At 38.1% G+C, this 24,299-nt stretch overlaps 2 protein-coding genes across 8 annotated transcripts in view; one reads left to right on the top strand and one right to left on the bottom strand.

Moving 5' to 3' along the window:
- LOC118705039 (24-hydroxycholesterol 7-alpha-hydroxylase) overlaps positions 1–24,299 on the top strand; it is a 101,834-nt gene that overhangs the window by 3,883 nt on the left and 73,652 nt on the right. Inside the window, exon 1 of one of the 2 annotated variants that reach the window (XM_045573318.1) lies at positions 21,005–21,009. The exons of the other annotated variant lie outside the window; for it this stretch is intronic. The gene's annotated coding sequence lies outside the window, so the exon portion shown is untranslated. Of the gene's footprint in view, positions 1–21,004; positions 21,010–24,299 lie in introns of those variants that run through there. 2 annotated transcript variants of the gene reach the window in all.
- SLC25A27 (solute carrier family 25 member 27) lies at positions 1,980–24,219 on the bottom strand. 6 transcript variants are annotated; one of them, XM_036413207.2, is made up of 11 exons: positions 23,933–24,064; positions 22,630–22,657; positions 21,175–21,366; positions 18,638–18,722; positions 17,973–18,095; positions 16,520–16,534; positions 15,708–15,820; positions 14,775–14,859; positions 11,000–11,092; positions 10,120–10,222; positions 4,219–6,421 (listed from the first exon to the last, which is right to left on the bottom strand). In XM_036413207.2, the coding sequence occupies exons 3-11, from the start codon at positions 21,326–21,328 to the stop codon at positions 6,350–6,352; spliced, it is 843 nt and encodes a 280-aa protein (XP_036269100.1). In that variant the 5' UTR covers positions 21,329–21,366; positions 22,630–22,657; positions 23,933–24,064; the 3' UTR covers positions 4,219–6,349. The 6 variants fall into 6 exon arrangements, 5 of the variants coding, with proteins under 5 accessions (XP_036269095.1, XP_036269100.1, XP_045429275.1 ...); XM_045573319.1 differs by lacking the exon at positions 23,933–24,064 and adding an exon at positions 23,248–23,292; XR_004983578.2 differs by lacking the exon at positions 22,630–22,657 and adding an exon at positions 10,688–10,754 and having other exon boundaries at positions 6,390–6,421; positions 23,933–24,194.

Raw genomic sequence — 24,299 nt, forward strand, 5'->3', positions numbered from 1 at the left:
AGATATGATGTAGTGTCCTCTTTATAATGCTGAATTCAATTTGCTAATATATATTTACAACTATACTCACATACTTTAAATTTTTTAGATTAAAAAATGTTAGTAAAATATACTTAAAACTTACCACTTTAACCATTTAGTATGCATTAAGTACATCCACATTATCGTGCAACAATCACCACTATCTACCTCCCGAACTCTTTTATCATCCCAAACTGAAACTAGTTACCCGTTAAACAGTAACTCCTCATTCTCCTCCACCCAAGTTCCTGGTAACCCTCTTCTACTTTCTGATTATTGTAGTGTCTCACATAAGTAGAGTCAGATACTATGTGCCCATTGTGTCAGGCTTATATCATGCAGCATACTTTCAAGATTCATCCATGATATAGCATGTCTCAGAATTCCCTTCCTTTTTAGGGATGAATAATATTCCATTTTAGGTATATACCACATTTTTCTTATCCATCTATCCATCAATGGACAGTTGAGTTGCCTCCACCTTTTGGCTATTTGAAAAAAGCTGCTATAAACATTAGTATACAAACACCTGTTCAAATCTCTGCTTTCAATTCTTTTGAGTATGCACCAAGAAGTGGAATTGCTGAATTATAGGATAATTTTATTTAATTTTTTGAGGAAGTTCCCATACTGTTCTATATAGCAGCTGTACCATCTTACACTCTCACCAGCAATGTACAAGAGTTCCAATTTCTCCATGTCACCCCTAACACTTGTTATTTTGCATTTTGTTTTTATAACAGCCATCCTAATGGGTGTGAAGTGGTACTTACTGCGTCTATGTTCACAAGAGACTTTGATCTCTTTTTTATAAATGGATTTAAACATTTTGAACAATAAGAAAGCAACTGAGAAGTTAAAGAAGTCCCCATGTTTCTTGGCTGCTGTACTGACTGTGTCATACAACAGAGAATCCTGGAGGAAGAGCACATTTTAAAGGGTAGGGAGGAAGTTGTACAGGAAAAAAAAATTACTTAATAATTGGAAACTTGAGGTCACAGGACTGTGGGCCATCCTGCTGCAAATATATAATTGGCAATTGATAAAACACTATTAAAGCTTGAGAAATAAGTAAGGAGTAGAAACACGGATAATGAGTGCCTACCATTTATTAGTGCCTTTTATGTGTTTGGGAAATACCAGCCTAAGGGCAGTAGCTGAAATCATAGAAATTTGTGGCTTTTCCTAGAGAGAGAGAGTGAAATTGAGAAGAGGGCCAAAATTAGAATCTTGAGAACCAAAATTTAATAAATAGCCAAAAGAGACTGAAAAATAGTAATGGAAAATATAAGTGACAGGAGGGAATAGTATCATGGTAATCAAAGTAGAACATAGTATTAAAAAAGGAGGGACTGCCAAACCGGTTTGGCTCAGTGGATAGAGCATCGGCCTGCGGACTGAAAGGTCCCAGGTTCAATTCCAGTCAAGGGCATGTACCTTGGTTGCGGGCACATCCCCAGTAGGGGGTGTGCAGGAGGCAGCTGGTCTATGATTCTCTCTCATTGATGTTTCTAACTCTCTATACCTCTCTCTTCCTCTCTGTAAAATATCAATAAAATATATTTTTTAAAAAAGAGGAGGAACTGATTCTCCAATGTTTAAAGCAATTCCCATTTTATTTGCCCCTTCTGTCCTCAGCTCCTGAGCATGTCCATCTTTGTAATTAACAGCTATCCATTCTTTGTAGTCAGAGCAGAACTATATTAGTAGGGAGAACAGGATTAACAGCCGAAATGGATTTAGTGTAGTGATAAGGTAGCATCCTTTTTTCTTAAATAATTATTTCAGTTCTGACATCCTAAATTAAGCCAGTTTCTTTCTCACTTATAAAAAATAAAGATTAAGATTTAAAAATGATACATAAATTTATCATTTTAACTTAAAAGTACACCAGGATAAAACTACACATCAGGACAAAACAAAACCCTTAACAGCCAGTGAGGATTCTTAAAACATTTATTTAAAAAATTAGAATGCACTATATTTACTCACATATATTCCTGTTATATTTTCAGCAAAAACACCTCTTTAAGCATCTTCATCTGCTTTTATCAAACCTTCAAAGTGGATCCTGCTGCTGTTGACAATCACAGCAGCCTGTTGGAGGTAAAGTATGGGGAGAGAAAAGCAATCATGTATCCCTAAAAATTAAAAAAAAAACATTTGAGCGGGGAAAATGTGCATTTATTTGTATGGCATCAATGAAGGCCAAAAGAGTGATATAATTTCCATAGACACTCTAAAATGAATAACATAAACTCGTCATATATGTATTAACTACTAATCAACTTACCAAGTATTTTGTATTACTTAAAACTTTCAAGTTATAGGTTTTTTTTGTGGAACAGCTATTAAACTGATGAATACCTCTTTGAAATGTTAATTACATACATGTAAACATGTGATCTTAGGAAAATACAGTTAAGCATTTAATATGGTCAAGAAACTCATGAAATCAAGTGTTACTGACTTAACAATTACTACTCTGACAGTAGGAAGAAACAACAAGTGTCTTAACCATATGTGCATAATTTTTTTTCTCCCCACCCCCCAAAAATCTCTGAATTCAATCAATATCTTTTTATTGGCTCTTGTTTGAATTGTAAGAGAAACAGAGATGTACCTAAGGGGACACAGGCAGACACCCATACATTCAGACATGTAGCCCCAGTAGGGGAGGCAGTGTGAGGACGGGGGTTGAAGATGTCTAGGTCCTCAGAGATCATTCTAGATGCTACTTCTGGATGTAGCTGATGGAAATGAGGAGGGCTGGGTGGTGGTGGTAGTGGAAAGCCAGTTGAAGAGCCCAGTGTGAACACTGCCTGTAAGGCAGCTGTGAGCATCTCCAGAGAAATCAGTGAGCAATGCATGTAAAAGAGGTAGAGTGCAGGTATGCAGTGAAATGCAAAGGTTAGAAAAATGAAGTCAGATGGAGAGGTTCTTACATATGGTACTGAGAATTTTAATTTTTATTGTGTGTAGAAAGGACCAATTGAAGAGAAAAAAATGGGCTGACATGCCCAGAGTTGAAGATGACTGCTACTGTGTGCATTTCTCAATGAGAGACAGGCCAGCCATATAAAATGCATTATACTTTTCAAACTTTTTTTTTCAAGTTTGTGTTATACTTTAATGTCTGAATAAACATTTACCAATCTTGAAATATGACAAATCAATTAAGTCCAGGAAAAAACAAATCCCAATGAATACTTTTAATCTTATCTTTTCCACATGGCATAAATATAATGGCCCCCTTCAAGTACATGCAATTTAAGATTCTAGAGTTCAATCACTTCACCTTATCAAGAAGTAGAAATCAAAGAAGTAAAGGAAACTGATTATAGTTAGACTTTGTCAGAGTAGAATCCCAAATCTGATCAAGGTCTTTAGAACTCACACTGTCCTACTTCCACATTATCTGGCATTTAATTATAATATACATTTGTTTGGTAATCATTTTTAAGAGTCAATGTTTAACTGGAAAGAAGAGAATTAAATAGTGCCCCCCAAATTGGTTTTTTTTAGCCACAGGTCCTGAGGGAATCTATTTTCATTAAAGAAGAAAGACATACATAACTATTTAAATTGTTAATAAATGGTTGTGCTTAAATCTTTAAAAATAATAGAACAGCATTTTTATTTTTTTTTTACATTTCTGAATGTTTACTTTTTCTTAGCAAGGTGAAAGAAATTTCAGACTAGTTTTATGATAGATTGTAAAAATAATGAAGAAAAATTTAATTGAATCATGCTGCATGTAACTGTAATCAACATTTTTTGAGTACCTAATATCAAAGAAATACTACTAAAGAGTAGTGATATATATATAAAACAAGACATAAAGACATAATCCTACACTAGTCACAATAAAATACACATTTGGAGAAGTTGATAAAGACACATGGTTCCTTACTAAAAGCAAATTTAGGAACTGTTAACTCTTTATTTGGATATATATGCTAAGTCATTTATAAAGAATAAATAACTACATATCTAAAAGTAATATACATATTTCAATGAGAAAAAATTATTTGGGAAGAGAAAAAATGTGGAGGTTAAGCAAAAGAAATTTAGATGTTAAGTGTTATCAATTCTGAACTGAAGATAAAACCACATATTGAAGTAATATAAGAATGTGAGGTTAAAATGGTTAAGTCTTTTAGTATGGACACAAAATTACTGAACTTTTTATTCCTTTTTATTTACTTTTATAGAGAAGCAAGATGATTTCAAGTTGGTAAAAGTAAAGCAAAGTTACAAAATACATAAATGAGTATGATTTCACTGGAAAAGTGTGAGTGTGATGGGCTATGTGTTGAATATACAGGATTTGGTCAGAGTATGAGGTCTTAATATTCAAACTAAAGCATGGTGACTCCATTCTAAAATTTACACTAAAGGCAACAGAAGCTAACATGAATAAGACAAAAAATGACATGAAGAAAAATCTGTACAATAGCTGTTACTTGTAATTAGATATGTATTTTTATCCTGGCTCTGCTACTAAGTAACTTACAAGCATGAAAAACTCTTAAGTTTTTGGGTATTAGTTCCTTAACACCTAAAATGAAAGGGTTAAACCAGATGGTCCCAGGGAGTCATTTCAGGTTAAAAAATTCCAGTCATTAATGATGAGTCCAGGTACTAAAGAAGAATCTTGGTACTTAAGCAGTGTTTTCACCTGAAGTCCCTCAAGAATAAAACTAAATAAATATTTTTATGGTACAGTTGTATATAGTTCTTTTGATCCAGTATAAGAAGAAATTAAGTCTTTAATTAATTTTAATTGTTATAAAACATAAAATAACCAAAGTTCCCCAGATGGTTCTAATGCATAATACTTGGGAATATAATTATGTAATATTATTTTAAATGTATTGAACAACTCGATGCATCCAGATTGACAAATGCAGTCAGAAACTACACCACCTAAAGATTTCATGCAAACTGTACAGAAAAATCAGCAAATTAGTACATCACATGAAAATATATTTTACAGTACATTTCCCCTCTTGAATGGCAGTGATTGTGCATTAGTGCAACCACAGAACACTTGTAAACCTTTTCAACAGCAACCAGGTCTATGGCAACTGTTTGGTTAACTTCAAGGTGAGGGCTTTCTGAGTTTTCCTATTTTGACAGTTATGACATTTACCCATAACTGTAGCCATCCATTCAGACATGCCCATTGTCTGGTGTTGGGGGAGCAAGTGGATAGGGATGAATCTGAAGAACTCTCTCATCTTTCTAAAATTAGAAAATGGACATGATTCAGGGATTGGAGGGGGATATAACTATATCATAGGCAGTTTATCACATTTTGGCAGGAAGCTCTGTCAAACTGAGTAAGATTCAGGCTAGAGACAGCCTCAGTGTGATTTCTGAGTTCTGGCTCTCTCCTTCTAGAATCCTCAGTGTTAGGGAGGGGGAAACGAGAGGATACATGTCAGAACTGGCTGACTTAACGTCAGCCTTGCTTTTAAATTGCCACTAAAGGGCTTATGATAACAAGATGCTTTATATAAAAAGATCTATTCACCTGCACTTTAATCAAGTGAGTTGAATTTTTAATATATTGACGTTTCTTGAGAGCTAGCAACAAATCCAGGTTCTAAGAGGACATGGGACAAAGTAAATACTGTTTTCATCAAGCTTCAGTCTCTGGCTATTAGAAGTCCTCAACAGGTGCGTGGAGTGTGGACCAGTTAACAAAGGTCTAACTAACAACAGGGTCCTGACAGAAAGCAGCTTCTTTCCTTCAAATCTAAACATCCTACCTCCTTAATTTTTTTCATCTTCCTGGCAGAAAAAGGTACATTAATGTCCTTCAACACTAGGGAAATTCAAAGTATTTATTCACGAATTTTCATTCACTTCTATTTAATGTACAGTATGTGCACTTTAACAACAACAGGAATGTGAATTAACAAGTTAAATACATTCTTCATCACTATGTATGTGTGTATTCTTCCCATCCCTATTGTCTACTCCAGATCTGAGCTGCTGTCTCCCTCTGGCACTTCTCCTGTTATTCTCTTCAGCACAGAATAATGTCTCAAAGGTCAGCTCTCCCAAGGGAAGAGGTCAGGCTTGCATCTTCTTTAGAAAGTGCTCTGCTGGGTCCACTGGGTGGCCTGTGTTATCCAAGCAGATTGCTTCTGAACAAAGAGGAGTCAGAGAACTCGGGCTTCCAGAGAAAAACAAAGTGCTGTCCCTTATAAATCACAGTCTCTGCAGCGGAAGGTGTCTTCCTAACGAGGTAGAAATAATAGGGGGGTGTTGCAGATGCCCGTATTTCACTGATACTGAACACTGTCTCTTTAAGGGCTTAAAATGGTCTGACTCCACTCATCTCTCTGATTTTTTCATAAGTAAGCCAGAACACCAGTGACCAAGGGGTCTGCAAGATTAACCAAAGAAGTTAGTGCAAATTCAAAGCAATTCTGAATATTCTACATACATGTATAACGTCTTTAAATGACAAAGTCATTTTAATCTTCCTAGGCTAAAAACAAATATTTTTATTTTGCCCTTGCAAAACACCTTATAATGCACAAAATATTTTCATGTAGCATTATTTCTCACCGAACATTTTCATGTCATATATTTTCTCTGAACAATTTATAGTTGATATCCCTGTTTTACAAATGAGGGCACTGAGGTTTAGCAATCAAATGCCTAATAACATGTTGTGGGTCTAGACTACAGGCTTCTGGCTTCCATTTCATAGTTCTTTTTCACTGCATGTAACTGCCTATAGGCTCAGGCTGAGTATGTCTGAATTCCTGGCTGGCTCCTCTACATTTGGTGTATATGGAGCATGACAAAGAGGCACTTAAAGACTTGGAAGTGAAGATGAAAAAATATTCTGAGAGGTGACAAAACCAACACATAGGGTATCACAAAATGGGTGTAAAGTTCATGTTAAATAGAGAACTTCCAGCTCAGAAAGACTAACCTGAATGAAGTTATAACTGTGCCAAAAGGAATTACACTTAAGGGAGTGAGGGTTATTCAACAATAGTTATAAAATGCTAAAAGACACGGGAAATCACAGAGTGAACTTTGGGAGTAACCATTAGAAAAAGGGTGCCTTGGATTCCATTCCTGTATGGTTTGGTTCATAGGTGATGGGTAATGTTAATCAGAGAAAAACAATAGCAAACTAGAGATATAAACTTAAGCAATTAGACTATAGAATGTATTTGGTTAGACAGTTTGTAAAGCAATGTATATGTCAATGTGTTTGGAAATATTAATGTATCTTGACAGACTGAGAATTTACATACTATAGAGTGGATTTAGGAGACCACACCTGGGTCAGTTAAATGTCTGAAGACATATGTAAAATAATGTGAAGCTGTGATGATATCATATTCTTGTGACAATAACAACGAAGTGAACCAAGAACTTAACTTTAAATGGAGCAAGGAGCAGAGGCCTTAGTAAAGAATGGATTATGCATTTATTTCTAATTGCTCTGATCATTAGACTTCTCCCTCAAGTTAGTGACATAGCAGCCAAACTATATGCAGAGGAAATGTATGTTAACCAGGGATTGAGCAAAGTGAGCTCATATTGCTTCTACCTGATGGAAGGGATTGGGACTGAGTTCAGCTGGGTTTTGATATATATCAATTTGATCTGTATGCCATTTTCTTGTATTGACAGCAAGCTTCAAAACTCATGTGTCAAATTTCCTGACGGTGTTAAATCACAAGTATTTTTATGCTTAAAAATTCAAATTTTATGCCAAAAAAAAAAGAGCATTTGTGGAAAGTTTTTAATTCATTACTTTATTTTGAAGGAAAGTGCAGTTGAAAGTTATCATATACTTTGGGAAGCTTTTTGGTGAACATGCTCCATCCCACGATACTTATGAACACTTGTTTAAACGCTTTAAAGACACAAACGATGTGAAAGACAAAGAATGTCCAGGTCAACTGAAAAAGTTTGAAGACCAACAATTATAAGCATTACTGGATGAAGATGTGTGTCAAACTCAAAAACAACTTGCAGAAAGATTAAACGTTGCTCAGCAAACAATTTCTGATCATTTACAAGCAACGAGAAAGATTTCAAAGGAAGGAAAATGGGTGCCACATCAACTGAACAAAAGACAAATGGAGAACTGAAAAGTCGTCAGTAAAATGTTGCTTCATTGGCACAAAAGAAAGTCTTTTTTGCATCGAATTGTGACTGGCAATGGAAAATTGATTTATTTTGAGAATCCCAAATGCACAAAATCATGGGTTGATCCAGGTCAACCATCAACGTTCGACTGCAAGGCCAAATCACTTTGGAAAGAAGACAATGCTCTGTGTTTGGTGGGATCAAGAAGGTGTGGTGTATTGTGAGCTTCTAAAACCAGGTGAAACTATTAATACTCATTGCTACCAACAACAAATACTAATCAATTTGAACCACACTCTGTTCGTGAAATGACCAGAATATGCCATAAGACATGGCAAAGTAATTTTGCTTCATGACAACACACCACCACACATTTCAAAACCAGATAAAGACACATTAAAAGATCTTGCCTGGGAAGTATTAACCCACCCGCTGTATTCACCAGACCTTGCTCCTTCAGATTACCACTTGTTCTGACTGATGGCACACACACTTTCTGAGCAGCACTTCAAAACATACGAAGAAGTGGAAAATTGGGTCTCTGAATGGTTTGCCTCAAATCAAAAGTTCTATTGTGACAGTATCCATAAATTACCTGAACAATGGTGGAAATGTGTAACTAACTTTGGACATTACTTTGAATAAAGCACTTTGGATGTTTCTCTTGAAATTATCATGTTTTCTTTGATTACAGAATCTGCCGTTATTAACCTGTACACCTATTAAGTAAACTACAGAACTTGGCCAACAAGGTCCTTCTCAGCAGAGTCCTTAAGTACTTCTCTAGAAGTCTCTCCTACCACTGTCCTGTGAGGCCTGCTCCCCAGCCACAATGAATTTTCTGCAGTTCTCTGAACATCAGGCCCACATGTGACTTGATGGCCATGCCCATTCTTTGATGCCCATACAGATGTTACTCTTGACAAATGCCTACCAATCTTTCAAAGCTTAGATCAGGTATCACCGCTGTGAAGGCTTTTATGGTATCCTAAATAGTTAAAGGAATTTTTACTCCACTATCTATGTTCCCACAGTGTTTTGGTCATACCACTGGCAAAGCACTAATATAACCTCCTTAATTACACTATGTCCTCGCCGAAACCGGTTTGGCTCAATGGATAGAGCGTCGGCTTGGGGACTGAAGGGCCCCGGGTTCAATTCCGGTCAAGGGCATGTACCTTGGTTGCGGGCATATCCCCAGTAGGGGGTGTGCAAGAGGCAGCTGATCGATGACTCTCTCTCATCGATGTTTCTAACTCTCTATCTCTCTCCCTTCCTCTCTGTACAAAATCAATAAAATATATTTAAAAAAAAAAAAAAAAAAAAAAGACTATGTCCTCTAGAGCCAGGCTGACTGGCTTTGATGCCCCGACTCCACTGGTTAACCACCTGCACTCCAAGGTATCCAAACTCTGTTTTTGTTTCCCCCTCTATGAAAGAGAGAGATTATAGTAACCTGCTAAATAGATTGTTGAGAGAATTTCGTGAGTTACGCCATAAAAAATGATTAGCACAGTACTGACTGTATACCAAATGATTTTGGTAATACTAGCTTTATTTCTGCATTTTTAAATACATATCAATGGGTAATGCAACATGTACCATCAAACTAACAAATTCTATTTGAAATATTAGCATTTCCATAGGAATGATCTCTAGTATTAAATCAGTACATCTGTCCAAAACAACAATATTTTGCCTGAATAGATTACTAAAGGCTTCACAATGCAAAAGAATCTATCCACTGGCTTTATAACAACAGAGTATCAACCTATTAATTCCTGGATGTAACTGAATTATTTTACTTTAATCTACCAAAGAAGGTAATAGGACTCTGATGAGAAGTCAAAGAAAACAAAAAGAAAGAACTGTGTTTTGGGGGCAGGGCCATGCTAGAAAAGAAAATAGATCAAAAGTAATGTAAGTACAAAGAAAACAAAAACAGAAGGAAAGACCGAACTTTACCATTCGCAGCCAAGATGGCAGAAAGCCTTTATACAGACTCATGAACCCTTCGCCTTGAACAGCCTGCACCAAGCAGTCAGTGGACGACTTATACAAAAGTCCCCTGAAAAGGAAACAAGACAATTCTGTTAAATACCTTGTGTGTAAATAAATAAATATAAACTAAAAATAGACTAAGGAAACTTGCTAAAAGTAAAATATTTCCTGCTTGTTTACAACAAATACTATTTGTGTTTCTGTATACAGTAAGTCCTCACTTAATGTTGATAGGTTCTGCAATTTCAAGCAAAATGGTGTATTCACAAAACCAATTCACTAAAAGCTAATTAATAGAAACAAGAGTTAAATTCCTACGGCATCTCATCAACATTATAAGGAAACACCATTGAATAAAATGACATTATTTGAAGACCTGCTGTATACAGATCACCTTTTTGAGTTTAAAGATATTTTTAAGGTTGACTCTTCTGATTCATCCCACCCTTGGTTTTATACTTAGAATTCACTCTACCTGATCTCTTCCAGAGAGAAAATACTGTTTTATGTCAGATCAAATTCTCCATGTTACCTGTAAGTCATAAGCTTCTGAAGAAAGTACTCTGTAAATTCTCAGCAGAGTATGTTTTCAAAACCTCCTTGAAAACAATAAAGTCACAATAAATATCTTTTGTCTAAATATGATTGTTAAATTAGCTCATTTCCCCAAAGGCACAGTACTTTTTCATCAGACAAAGAGCAAGTAATTGCATAAAAACAACTTCCTGGTTGAACACACAAACACTTAAATACATTTCTATTAAGAATAAACAGGGAAGCATCTTTAAAGATCAATGGTATTAGAGACATTCAGACACATGGACACTGAAGACTTTCTACCTACCTTCCTTGCTTATCTCGTGGTTGATTCATTATTCGGCTTTTGATGACATCAGCTGGTGTTCCCAGAATAGAAGCTACCAGTCCAGAACAGAAGCTATAAATACAAATACATGAAATTGCATGATAATATGTTTCAGTTTATAAATTTTAATAAAAGGGAATTTAACATTTAGAAAGAATAGAATACTAAATAATTTAATATCTTTCATAACAATGCCCTTTTAGCTTAAAATAAATGCTAAATTCATTAAAGAAGTAGAAAAGAAGGAAAAACAAAAGAATGTTTTGGACAGCCTGAATCAAGCAGTCAGTGGATAACTTATACAAATCTCCACTAAAAAGAAAAACAAGACAATTATACACTGAAAACCTACTGGGGATAGGCAGAACAAGAAGATGTGATCCTGCCCTTGAGGCACTTACACTCCACAGGAAAAATGAGTAAGGTGCTGGTAAGTACTATGAAAAAATAAAACGGGGTAATGTGATAGGGAGTCACAGCAGAGAAGAAAGTATCTATGCAAAGACCTGGAGGAAGAGCACTGCAAGCAGAAGGAAGAACACAGTAAAAGCCCCGAGTCAGGAATACTCTCGGTGTCTCAGAGGTGGAAAGTAACTACAATACATGGCTGCAGCATCCTGAAGAGGGTCCATCCAGATGAAAGACTAAAGAAGGAGACAGAGCGCAGCCCATGAAGGCCATTGAAGGAGTTTGATTTTACTCCCAGTATTCTCTCTGAACATTACGCTCTAATGCCATAATTAAGTGTAGTTCTCTGTACTTACCACACTATCCAATACCTCCATGCCTTTAATTCTTTCATTTGGAATGCCCCGCTCCCCACATAATTGGAAAATTCCCAGTTTTTTCTTCAATCTATGCTCAGGCATAAGGTTGAGAAATTTCTGCTTATTCCTCTCTCTACCCAACAAGGTTAATCTCTCCCTTTTGTTAAAGGTTTCTTGTCAATTACTAAAAAGAGACAAAATGGATGTCAACTGCATAGTAAATCAAGATTATGTAAATGTGGGACTGGAAAGTTAAGAAACCACTATAAGTACATGGTGTGTACAGACATGAGAGAGACAATACAGGAACATAATCAAAATTTCATAAATAGACAACTCATTAACTACTTGAAGTTTTCTAAGAGAAAGGCACCTGATGAGAAGAGGGGTGGCCAACCTGATCACAGAAAACAGAGGCCCAAGACCCAGACGTTGGCAGCTGAGTCCACAGTCTGGGATCATGGAAGCCTAGAGAGGAGCTTGTTTGGCTAATGGAAAGCTGGAAAGGAACATGGTGTAAAATATTAAACAGAGACCGAAGGATGCAACTGCTGAGGGCCTCATCCTCTTATCAAATTGTTTTGATGCCACAGTATGATCTGCCTGACATCTTTAAAAATAATAAATATTAAAAGAGGGCAAATAATGTATTAAAAAGGCCTCAACTATGATATGATACCTACAGTCAAAGTAAGAGGATAAGGCAATAACAGGAGATATATTTCATCAAGTTACTCATAATGGGCATGGATACTTTGCTATTGACTTTTATCACTCCTTGCTAGTAATAGCCCAAAATGTGGCCCAGGACATAGTGAAAGTGAAAATAGACAGAGGTGACTGGGCGAGTCTTCTCTAGAAGACCAATGGTTCTCTACTAAACTAGATTAAATATCTCATCAGCACTTTGTCAGAATCAGTGACACTCTTCAGGATCAACTGAAAAACCATGCTCACGTATAATCTTCACACAATAGAGACTAATCTTCTCAGTTTTACCTAATAGCCTCATAATCTCACAAAAACAAAAATGGGGATTATTCTGGTCTTTCTGTTCTATATAATTTCCTGACCATTAATCCTACTGCTATCCCATGTTTTCTTTGCTTCTCCTATTAACATACCTTGTCACCTGCCTTCCCACCTCACCAAATCCAAATCCTGGCCACAGGCTTCTACTGCTCCTGCCCTACTCCAGGACTTCATTTTACTTACACCATTTTAAAAAACTGTGCTAAAATACACATAACACACAATTTGCCATTTTCACCATGTTGAAGTGTGTAGTTCAGAGCTTACACAATTTTTATTATTCTTCATATTGATCTCCTTTCCACAAATATTGGCAGCTTGGGTAAAGCTCTCTGATTGTAGAGCTATATAGTCCCCTTCACGCCTCCATGAGCATTCATTTTAACTTTCAGATCACACAGCACTATTTACCTTCTTAGATTTGCGTTCACAGTAAGTCATTTTGAGCTGCCTTCACATACCATACATACTCATGCAATGCATTTAAAAACCTGATCCAGTGGGTGAAGCTCAAAAATGAGCCAAATACTAATCAGTCCATTTTCTCAAAACCTTAGAGAATAAAGCTATTTCAGATTAGGGCTGGAATATATACAGCTGGAAATTTCAAGTCTTTCCAAAAAGATATACCTGGAAGGTGGAGTAGTGTACATTAAACAGATTTACTCCTGCTGGGAAATCCATGAACCTTAGGTGAAAAGTGTGGGATTTCAGACTATTTGGTTAGAAAGACAAGGTAAAAGAAACAGAGATGATATCACTGTGGGACTTTTGGAAAGACCTGACTTATCTGCTCCCATAGTACAGCATACACTGGTCCAGACAAGAATATGGAAAGGTAATTCTCACGATGACTGACTGGGTAGCAACTGGTGAAGAAGGTCTCATAGGCAGAGGGGACAGCATGCACAAAGATAGTGAAGGAAAGAAAAGTACGGTGACTACAGATACAACACATACGTTTATGGGGATGGAGGTAAAAGTTGAAGGAGCCCTGAAATCCTCAGTGCTCTGTGAAGAGGCCAAATAATGTAGACTGTGAACACACCTGGGTAAGAGTTTGGAATGGGAAAGAACAGTGAGCAAAGACATATAAAAAGATTGCCCTAGCAACACTAAAGACAACACTGATTTTACAAGAGGGAGAATGAAGAAAAACTACCATAGAAATATTTAGTTAAAGTGAACCTGAATTAGGAATCATTTGTATCTATACCTATATATTTCCAAATATCATTGGTTTGGCACTATATACTATTTTTGTGGTTGTCCAAATACCAGAAAGGGTGCTAGAATTTGGAAACAAGATCAGGAGCAAAATAAAACCACTCTAATGTTAAGGATATTAGACATCTTCAAAATAACACATTCTAATGGATATTTGAATTTGTTGCAAAGAGGTTAAAGTACATATTACTCCTTCCTGGAATGCCCTTCTTCCTGTCTCTGTCTATCAAAGCACAGCCCTTCAAGACACATATCTAATTATATCCCCTTCAAGTGGTTATTACTTCTCCCTCCTCCAAACTCTACAGTAACTAGTCATTTACTGTACAATGTTTGTAAGCTTGTCTGGTTTTCTGTCTTAGTAAACGTCCTGGGAAGGAATTGGGTTTATGTTCTGTACTGACTACAAAGGCCCTGCACAATGCCTTTAACATAGAAAATGCTCAAACACGTCTGCTCAATGATCATTAGAATCTGACCCTGGCAGGGCCCCAAGGTGCAAATATTTGGGAAAGTTTAATCTACAACATTCTACAACTTCGTCTCTATCTTCTCCATTTTAACTGCAACAAACTTTAAGAAAATTGCTTTTTATAAATATACTATCACCTTTCTCTAAGTATGATATCCCTAGATTCCCAATCAAGAGACAAAAAAAAAAAGCATATGTCAAATATGGAAGGTGATCTGGAGAAAAAATAATGTCTAAAACTAAAACAACCACTTACCTAGATAAACTGTGAGTCATGATATTGTCCTCAAGTGTTGTATTCAATACCAAGTAGTGTTTCACTGTATCATATGTGGTTAAATCTGGCAATAGAAAGAAAAGGAAGATAACTCATTTATTCATCAGTGAGTGTCTTTTGAATCTTAGAGAAGGTATGGAGTAGAGAGGAGACCTTAGAAATAATTTGGTCTTTTATCTTTACTAGAGGCCTGATGCATGAAATTCATGCAAGAGTAGGCCTTCCTTTCCCCGGCTGCTGGAACCCAGGACCCAGGCTTCCCTCTGGAACCTGGAACCCGGGCTTCCCTCACAGCCCTGGTTTCATCAGCAAGGTTGTCTGGAAGGACTTCTTGTCTAATTAGCATATTACGCTTTTATTATTATAGAGGCCCAGTGCATGAAACTTCATGCACTGGGGGGGTGGGGGGGTGGGGGGGGTGGGCAATCTCTCAGCCCAGCTTGCATACTCTCACAATCCGGGACACCTCATGTAGGGTCCAGCCCCATCTCAGCATAGCTCTGGTTCCCCAGAGCCTGCAGGCCGGGGGAGGGACCTAGAGTCAGTCCGATGGCAACATGCTCCATTCCCACATCTCCCTCCCACTACCACATGGCAGGAAGCTGGATCTGTCACACCAGCTGGGACCCTAGCCTGGTGTATGGTCGTCCATCAGGAAGTTTCAGTCATAACAGACCCTGGCTCTTTAAATATTAGGATTGTCACAATTTGCTTATTTTTGGGAATCCTTTTCACATGCCATACCAAAAAGTGAAAATGCTCTAGGGAAAATTCTCAATGACAGTGCAACATAAAAGAAGACTATTATCAATATATGCTATTAAAAAATACCATTTTTTATTTTTCCTGAGGTGAGTTCCAATAATTATTACGGCTATTATACTTCTCAGAATTCAATGAAGTTTCCATTACCTCCCATATTCACCAGCGCTGCTCTTTGGACATTGGGTACCCAGCCTGCCCAAAGCCCACGTATTCCTCCTTCAGCTAAGATTTTTGCAAATGCATGATGCACACCACGAAATCTAAGGGAAAATAAAAACGAAATATAAAAGCTTCATGCATTCCTTTGTATGGAATGTAATTGGATAAGTTTGCCTATATAGCTGTTATGATTTGGAGTAAAATAACATCTTAATTACTAAGAATTGTTAGAAATTAAAGCAATCCACTTAATCTAATTTCCAGATAAACTTAAAAATCCTTTAGAAAAAAGGCCAACATTTAATTAAAACATTTTAATGAAAATCTTTATAAGCTGTGTCAACCTCTTCTCAGATTTTTGAACACATTAAAATTGTTTTCTTGATATTTTAAATAATCAGTGCACATATTAATTATAGAAAGGAATAGTAGTTATCATACCTCTGAGTTTATTTTACTACTTTATGGGAGACCTACAAATTTTGTAATTTTGCCAAATAACATTGATCCTCACATAATCTTTTAAAAAAAATATCTTCAGGCCAAAAAGTAAGGACAACCTCATCATATGAGGTTTAAAATAGAATACTTTGGCTTTATCAAAATTTACTATTTTATTCTTATTTTGCTTGTTTTTCTATACATATATTTTTTAAAAAATGGTACTGAACCATGAACCAAATCTGGAAACCTCTGGTATAAAATAAAGATCTACATTTGATATAGTTAGAAATACCTGGAGTCATATGCTACCTTTCCTACTTACTAGCTGTGTTGTGTGGCTTTTGCTCAGGACTTACACTTTCTGATTCGCACTGAAAAGTAAATATGACATTTATTAGGCATGCATAATTACTGTGATTCTACATGGGAGGTATGGTCATAAATGGCTAACATAGCTAAAATTTATTGTTCACTTATTAAACACCAGACTTCTTTATACACATATGGTACATTTCATTTTTGAGAACTCTATGAAGTGTGTATTATTAACTCCAATTTACATCTGAGGAAACTGAAGCTTAGAGAGGTTAGGAAACTGACTAAGGTTATAGAGTTAAAATGTGGTAAACACTGGTTATCTGATCCCAACATTCATCTTCTTTACAACAATATTCAGTGTTTTTATTACTATAGCAAACCAAAAAGTTTCAACATTAAAGATGAGAGAGGGGAAAAATTGAGGCAATCAATTCAGATTATTTCTGGATTCCAATAGTTAGTTCTCTTCCTATATCCAACCAGGCCACATCACTTCTCCTGCTACTGAGTCATTAGACCTTGTTGCCAGGTGACAAAATAGACCCTGGGGTTCTGTTGAACTACTTGGTTAAATCAGAGTGGTTTCCCTTTCTCCTGTGTGGTGCAGGCTCTTTCCCAGCCCAACCTCGTTTTCCACTGAGTCAGCTCGGGAGCAGCAGAGCGGAGATCCGTGGTCAGGAGCGAACTCCAAAGGAGGCTCCAAACCTCCTTCACCTCTGGCTCAGCCGCAGACCTGCAGTCTCAGAGGATCAGACCCCCATCACTCAGCTCAAAGTGCCCGGCACTTTTCCTCTTTCCTGAGAGGGAGCTATCTATCTGCAAGACTTTGCCCCTTTCCTGGGGGAAACTGGCAAGCAGCATTTTTAAAAACTGTTGAACATGAAGCCCTTGGAAGAAAGGCAAACTTCGGTAATACAGTGTAATGGAATAGGAGGCTTTGTGATCACAAAGGCGTGGTTTCCACACTTCCTTGGTAAAAAGAAGAGGAGCAGATTGGACAGGGAAGCAGGAACAACTTACAAGGTCAACTTTGCTATTTCCCTTCTTTCAAGGAGAAAGGGAAGCTAAGCTAAGCTTCTGGCACCTATGAGCCAGGCAGTCTCACCATCAGGCACACCTTCTAAGATGGCTCCTTGTAAAGACAGAGAAGCACAGAATAGAAATGTTAATTGACTTCAACAACACCAGGCCATGATGGCTAAATCAGGATTCACAGCAGGGCAAATGTTAATGATCAAACTCTTTAATTGCTGCCTGGGCTGGGAAAGGCAGCACACACAGAATTTGGTAGAGAACATGTGCACCTTCATCAATCAAAGAAAAGATCCGCCTTAGCTCTCCTCATAATGGATACAATTTCCAAATTAAGAGTCAAAATGAATGTCTTTACTGAATGGTGAATTATAAACATGCATATGTCCATTAGGTTAATGTTCAAAATACGATGGAGACAAAGGGGAAAAGAAGGTGTGAATTAATTAGAGAACTTACCGCAGTGGTTTTCCTTCCAGTTTCCTTTTTCCTTCCATTTGCATCTGGACCTTCACTAGGTCTGTTGGGTTGGCCAAAAACTGGCCAACCACACCAGCCAACATCCCTCCAATCACTGATTTCCTGATTATACAAGGAGATACATTTTTAAAGGTGACCATTAATTTCACAAGTTTTGGAGTAAACAGTACCATGCTGGTACAGCCCCTGCATATGACATGTAAGACAAAATGAGGAACAGACCCAAACAAATCAGAGGAAAGTGGATGATTTGTCTGTTTACAGAGGGCAAAGTTAAAGGACCACAGAGAGTGGAAATTCAAATAGTTTGCCCAGGTTACACATTGGTAGAGGAGGAATTTGGGCCCATTTCTGTCTTACTCTAAAGCCCAGGAATTCTCAATAGGAAAAGGAATATAGAATGTGATCTAAAATAATTTTTAATATTAAAATATTAAATACATACATAATTTTATGTACATATATACATGAGTATACAAAATGCAGTAAATGGTCAATTATTTGGATTTATATTGTTAACATTTATTATTTTAAGCCTGTAACTTGAGGCCATTTCGATACAATGCATAATTTTATATAAATCTAATGGATAAAACATTAAAAGCTTAGGGGCACTAGCATCTTATTTTCAAAACAGAGCTTACCAAAGGGGATAATGCTTATCTTCATTTTTGTGAAACACAACTTCACGGAGATGTTCATATGTGACCATTCGACCTCCGGAGTACACTGTGTAAGAGAAAGCATGAAAGAAGTGGATTCAGCTATATGTTTAATAAAATACGAGGACATCTGACCTGGCCTGGGTGACCTCCCCAGCTGGCTCTTTTCCTCATGGAGCCTGTGCCTGAGGACGGATGCACATGGACTTCCTGAGGCTCTCCACAGGTGGCATGCCTTTGTCAGTCTCAGGCCTGATCACATGCTGGCTGGTATTTCTTGCATGGATTCTCCCTTCTCTGCTTTCCTAACTCCTCCTATCTTCAAAACTCAACTCAGAGAACTACTTTTCCAGAAACATTCTCTGACCTTTGCTCTCGTGTTCTAGGCTGTCATGGCACCCGCTGCTTCCCCTGTGTTCCCACGGAAACACACAGGCACACACCTAAGTCAGCATCCATAATACTGATTAGAAATGGACTTGATTTTCTTGCTCACCTTTTCATCAGACCATAAGGTTTTCAAGGTAGGTTTTCATTACCTTACATGCCCTAGTACAGAGCTGGGTAAACAGCGGGCATTTTCATTCAATAAACATGTAGACCTTTATTGGATAATTTATTATCCTACAGTCATTTTTCAGTGGTGTCAAATATATGAAATTAAGCTTAACTGTAAAACCATATATGGTGGTCAAAAATATACATGAAAAGAAGTGAAATTCAAAATAACAATGGGAAGCAAAGGAGAAAATACTTTTTAAAAGGATGAAAAATAAACATCATTAAAATCAGTACATACTATTCATATAGAGAATTTTTCTTGGTGTTTCTGGAAGTTTGATGAAATATTTCAAGATATTAAAAAATATATACAAAGTACCAAAATACATTTGCACATTTCTGGATAGTTCTTGATGAATGCACTCAAATGTACTCATCTGAAAAACTGAAGCTTTAAAAACAGTAAGATGGGCCGAAGTCGGTTTGGCTCAGTGGTAGAGCGTCGGTCTGCGGACTGAAAGGTCCCAGGCTCGATTCTGGTCAGGGGCATGTACATTGGTTGCGGGCACATCCCCGGAAGGGGGTATGCAAGAGGCAGCTGGTCGATGTTTCTCTCTGATCGACGTTTCTAGCTCTCTCTCTCCCTTCCTCTCTGTAAAAAAAATTAATAAAATATATTTTAAAAAAAAAGAGTAAGATGGAAGTTACTGCTGGGTAGTTCTCTGACCAAGGGTCCCTTTGAGAGTTGAGGAAACATGATGAATATAGAGGAGTAAAATGCCACACCTGTCCTATCACCTTTTATTTTTTTCAATCCTCACCTGAGGATATTTTTTCCATTGATAATTTTTTTTATAGAGAGATTAAAAGGGAAAGGGGCGGGGAGGGGGGAGGGAGGGAGGGAGGGAGGGAGAGGGAAGGAGGGAGGGAGAGAGAGAGAGGAAGAGGGAGAGGGGGAGAGGGGGAGAGGGAGAGAGAGAGGGGGAGAGGGAGAGAGAGAGGGGGAGAGGGGGAGAGGGGGACAGGGGGAGAGAGGGAGAGAGGGGGAGAGGGGGAGGGATGGAGAGAGGGGGAGAGGGAGAGAGGGGGAGAGGGGGAGGGAGGGAGAGAGGGGGAGAAAGGGGGAGATGGAACCTACAACTGGGGTACATGCCCAGGGTGACCCTTCAGTACTCAGGCTGATGCTTCAGCCACTGCTCAGGACTGCCCTACTACCTTTTGAAGCCAAGTTTATGTTCCCCTGTCCACAAACTGAAAACTCAACACCTCTGTCTTTATGAGGGCCACTCATAAAGCAGAGCAGAAAAGTGTTCTCATTGGCTACAGTGTACTTAATGGCTATTTTCCTTTAAGAGTGACCAGAGGCCCACATAGCTAGCTAGTTAGGTAGTCTGGGAAACTGAGGCAACCAAAAGCACCTTTTTAACATGAACTCTATTGCCAGAGTTGCACAGTCATTCTTGCTTGCTGTCTTTTCAGAGTAGCCTGGTTTCTAATGTATTGGTGAGATGTGGAATTGTGGTCAAATATATTTAATTTTCAAGAACATAAACATTTTTAATTTTGTGTTTAATGTTTCTAAAATAAACAAATACATAAATTATGGTTTTTTTTCTTAAACTTAAAAAGAATTTTATTGGGAAAATTTTGAAACATACGGAGAAGTAGAGAAAATGATATAACACTCCTCAGTATCTATAACTCAGATTTATAAAGTGCTAACATTTTTGCCCTATTTGCTTCATGTTGTGTGCTTTTTCTTAATTAATTTAAAATATATTACAGATATTATGACAGTTCATCCCTAAATAATTCTATATGTATTTCTAAAAATTTAGTGCAATAATTCCTTGGTAACAATTGGGAATTTATTTTCTTCTTCTTAAGAGACTATATATTCATTTATCACATAAGTAGAAAAAAAAACTAACTGGTTTTTGGATAGAGCCAAAGAGAAAAGCAGAGGAGACAAACACAGAAATCAAAACAAACTTACCAGCCAGAATCAAGATAAATACCTACGTGTCTGTAAATGGCAGGTGTCACTCCTTGCCAAAGCTTTAGAAAGCCTTCTTCCTGGATGATCCCGAGGGCTGTGCGCACCATGCCCCGGTAGGGAGCAGGTCCTCTTGCGTTGTCTCCCAGACGAGCAAGGGCAGCTTCTCCTTGCATTTGGAGTCGAGTTTTTGTGAGGTCAAGGGGAAAGGTTGCTAATACAAATGAAACAAAATGAGTTGAAACCCACAATAATCAGAAGAACAAACAACAATTCTAAAATCACAGGACTAATACTTTCATCACACGATCAGTGATTCTCATATTTTAGAGAACATCAGAATCGGCTATGGGAATCCGTTGATCCATATGCACTCCCAAATTTACAAACCACTGCTCCAGAGCACATCCCAATCGCCAGGAGGAAAAGTGACAAGGCTTGGGTTCTTTTTGTTCAGAAATTTCAGTCTAAAATCTACTTTTTTGTTCTTAAGTTTTGCTTTCCGATGGTTGTAATTCCAGGTATCCATAGTCTGTAATGTACTCTTGACTGCAATTGTGATTTAGAGCTAATGTGACTTTTAGACTACTGTACTACTTATCCTAGGTTCTGAATGCCAGATGGAGCTGAATTCTATAATCTCATAGATGATGTTCACAGGCAGATGAATCACTAACTTGTTTGAGACACAGAAGATGCAATAAGGAGCTAAAAATATCATCTTTTATATACGAGGATGGCATGCTCATTGGCCTTGTATTAAAGCACATGTTGTTTTTCCAGCACTGACAATTTTTATGCATGGCCTCCTTACAAGTACCAACTGCCCTTGAAAATTATTTTTCTAATGATTACATTTTGAATTACAGATAGACCTTTTACCTTGAAACAGAGTGGCGCTAACTAGCCCAGAGTAGGAATATCAAGCTCATAACTTTATATACACAATGTCCCAAATAATTGAGATGACCAGATTCAGTTAAGTTCATGAACATTGCTAATATTACATAAGTTTTTCAATGACACCCACTTGATACAAAACCATAGCTATGTCTTTCCAAAAGAAAACAGAGTTGAAGAGGATATTAAATCTTGATACTAGTCTTTGGAAAAATTTATATCTTGCCAATAGTTTCCCTAAAACAGACATAATTAACATATAGAGGATTCAAGCAACACTTCATTGAAATATGAAAAGTCTTAAGACCTAGGAGCCTCTATTTGAGCATAGGTTATGACTCTCAAAAAATTTTTGTTTTTCTTGCTAGTTACTTAAATCCTACTCCAGGTTCTGATCCTAAATTGTTTTGCACTCAAAACCATCTCATGTTTTTATTCTCCCAGCCTCCTAACAACTCTCTATGAATTTTTAACAGAGGAAATACAAGCCTTTGGTCAGAGGGGAAACATCAGTTTAAATAAATTTTAAAAACAAACAAAAACAAACAAAAGGACAAAACAAAATAAAAAGTCCCACCTGGAAATATATCTAATCATTCAGCAACCTGCTTTTAAATTAAAAAGAAAAAGTTGATCAATTATATTTCAGTAAAAACAATGAATGAAAGTAATTCTCCATGAGTTTGGGGTGGACAGAGGAAAAAGGAGAAGGTTTAAAGGGCAAGAGTGCAGGAGCACAAAGGGCGAGACAACAGATAAGGTGCTGGCTGGGCTGGAAATACAAATTAACTCACTTTAGAACAAGACAAATATTTACAAATGATAACAGATCAGGACGGCTACTTTTTGTTTGTTTTAAATGGGCAACAAAATTAAAGGGTAATCTTAAAATTCACAGGGAAGGCTTCAGAGGGAACGGTAGGCACTACTCACAAAAACCCTTGGAAGAAACACCACCTGCTCATGTGAGGGCATCCTCAGTCTGTTCTAGGTGGCCTTCCATTTTCCCTGACTTGCTTACACAGAGGTACCTGCTCATCTCTATGCTCTTCTGATAGGTAACAATACCTTCATTATAATAATACGCGTCTCCCCACCAGCCTGTAAGGTCAGAATTGGGTCTTTTAAACTATATCTCCACAGTCTCTAGCGTTGCAGTAATTATACTAATAACACGATTATTAGGGGGCCCTGCCTTGGATTTAGTATTTATATACTTTTGACCTTCCAGAATCCTGCAAGGTAAACATAGATGAGTTAAGCTCCAAGTGGCCAACTGACAGGTGCTGAGTACATGCCGAGTCAATTAAGTGTGACCCGTTAATACTTAAGTCCCACAAGTTGGTTCCACAATTTGGACCCAAAAGACAATGTGGAGTGAGGCTGTGTAAGAACATAAATCACAGGGAAATATGTAATAATCTCAACAGTAAAGGTAAGTTTTGTTTTTTTTAAAGAAAAAAGAATAGACATCCATGAGATGATTTCAATAAGGATGAAAAGTGGATTTTGTTTTTCAAAAGGTCATCCTCACTAAAGGGGAAATGACTCCTTAAGAGGAATGACAACCGGTGAAGCTCCTAAAAGCACACGTTTGGGTGCAATTGCACACCTCTGAGGGAGACGAAATTAGGAAAGCAAAGACCTCAGCGACCCCCCACTCCCTCCTCCACACAAAGATGGCCTTGCCCGTACCCCGCCACCTCTGCTGGACACGTGGGGAAGGAAGGGCGCAACCTCGCGGACTGCACACACCCGGGAACGAAGACATCTATCTTCCGGTCCCGCCTCCCCTCCCCCGCTCCCCCGCTGCCACCCCTCTTTCCAGGGCGGCGCCACAACGACCGGCGGGAGAGGCCCAGGAGCGGGCGTCCGGGTACCTAGCTCGGCCACGGTGGCCGCGCAGCCGGACAGAACGAAGTTGCTGGCTCGGGGCCATCTCTGGACGAGCGGCAAAAGCCTCTCCTCATCCTCGGGGACCGACATGCAGCAGCAGGACAGGACGACAAGGCAGCCGTTCTGGCCGGCGCGGGCGCCACCGCTGGCGTGCCACCCTGCCGGGGCGGCCTCTCCTCAACCGGCCAAGGGCGTGGCGGCGTCCACGACCCTCTCCCGGCTTCGCCCTGTGAACCCGCAACCTTCCTAACAGCCGGGGATGGAGTGGTCCAGAGGACAGAGAACAGATAAACAACGCGGAGCCCCAGAGGCTTCTGGGAAATGTAGTCCTCCGCACTCTGCGCCTCTTGA

Source organism: Pipistrellus kuhlii, unplaced genomic scaffold (genome assembly GCF_014108245.1).
Source record: "Pipistrellus kuhlii isolate mPipKuh1 unplaced genomic scaffold, mPipKuh1.p scaffold_m20_p_5, whole genome shotgun sequence".
NCBI lineage: Eukaryota > Metazoa > Chordata > Mammalia > Chiroptera > Vespertilionidae > Pipistrellus > Pipistrellus kuhlii.

Excerpts from the sequence above, each read along its gene's own strand:
- SLC25A27 (XM_036413201.2), bottom strand. The coding sequence starts at position 24,038 with ATGTCGGTCCCCGAGGATGAGGAGAGGCTTTTGCCGCTCGTCCAGAGA. Across the intron at positions 18,723-21,174 it reads TGCCATTTACAGACACGTAG|TGTACTCCGGAGGTCGAATG; the intron begins GTATTTATCTTG and ends TCTCTTACACAG. Across the intron at positions 18,096-18,637 it reads GATAAGCATTATCCCCTTTG|GAAATCAGTGATTGGAGGGA; the intron begins GTAAGCTCTGTT and ends TTGTATAATCAG.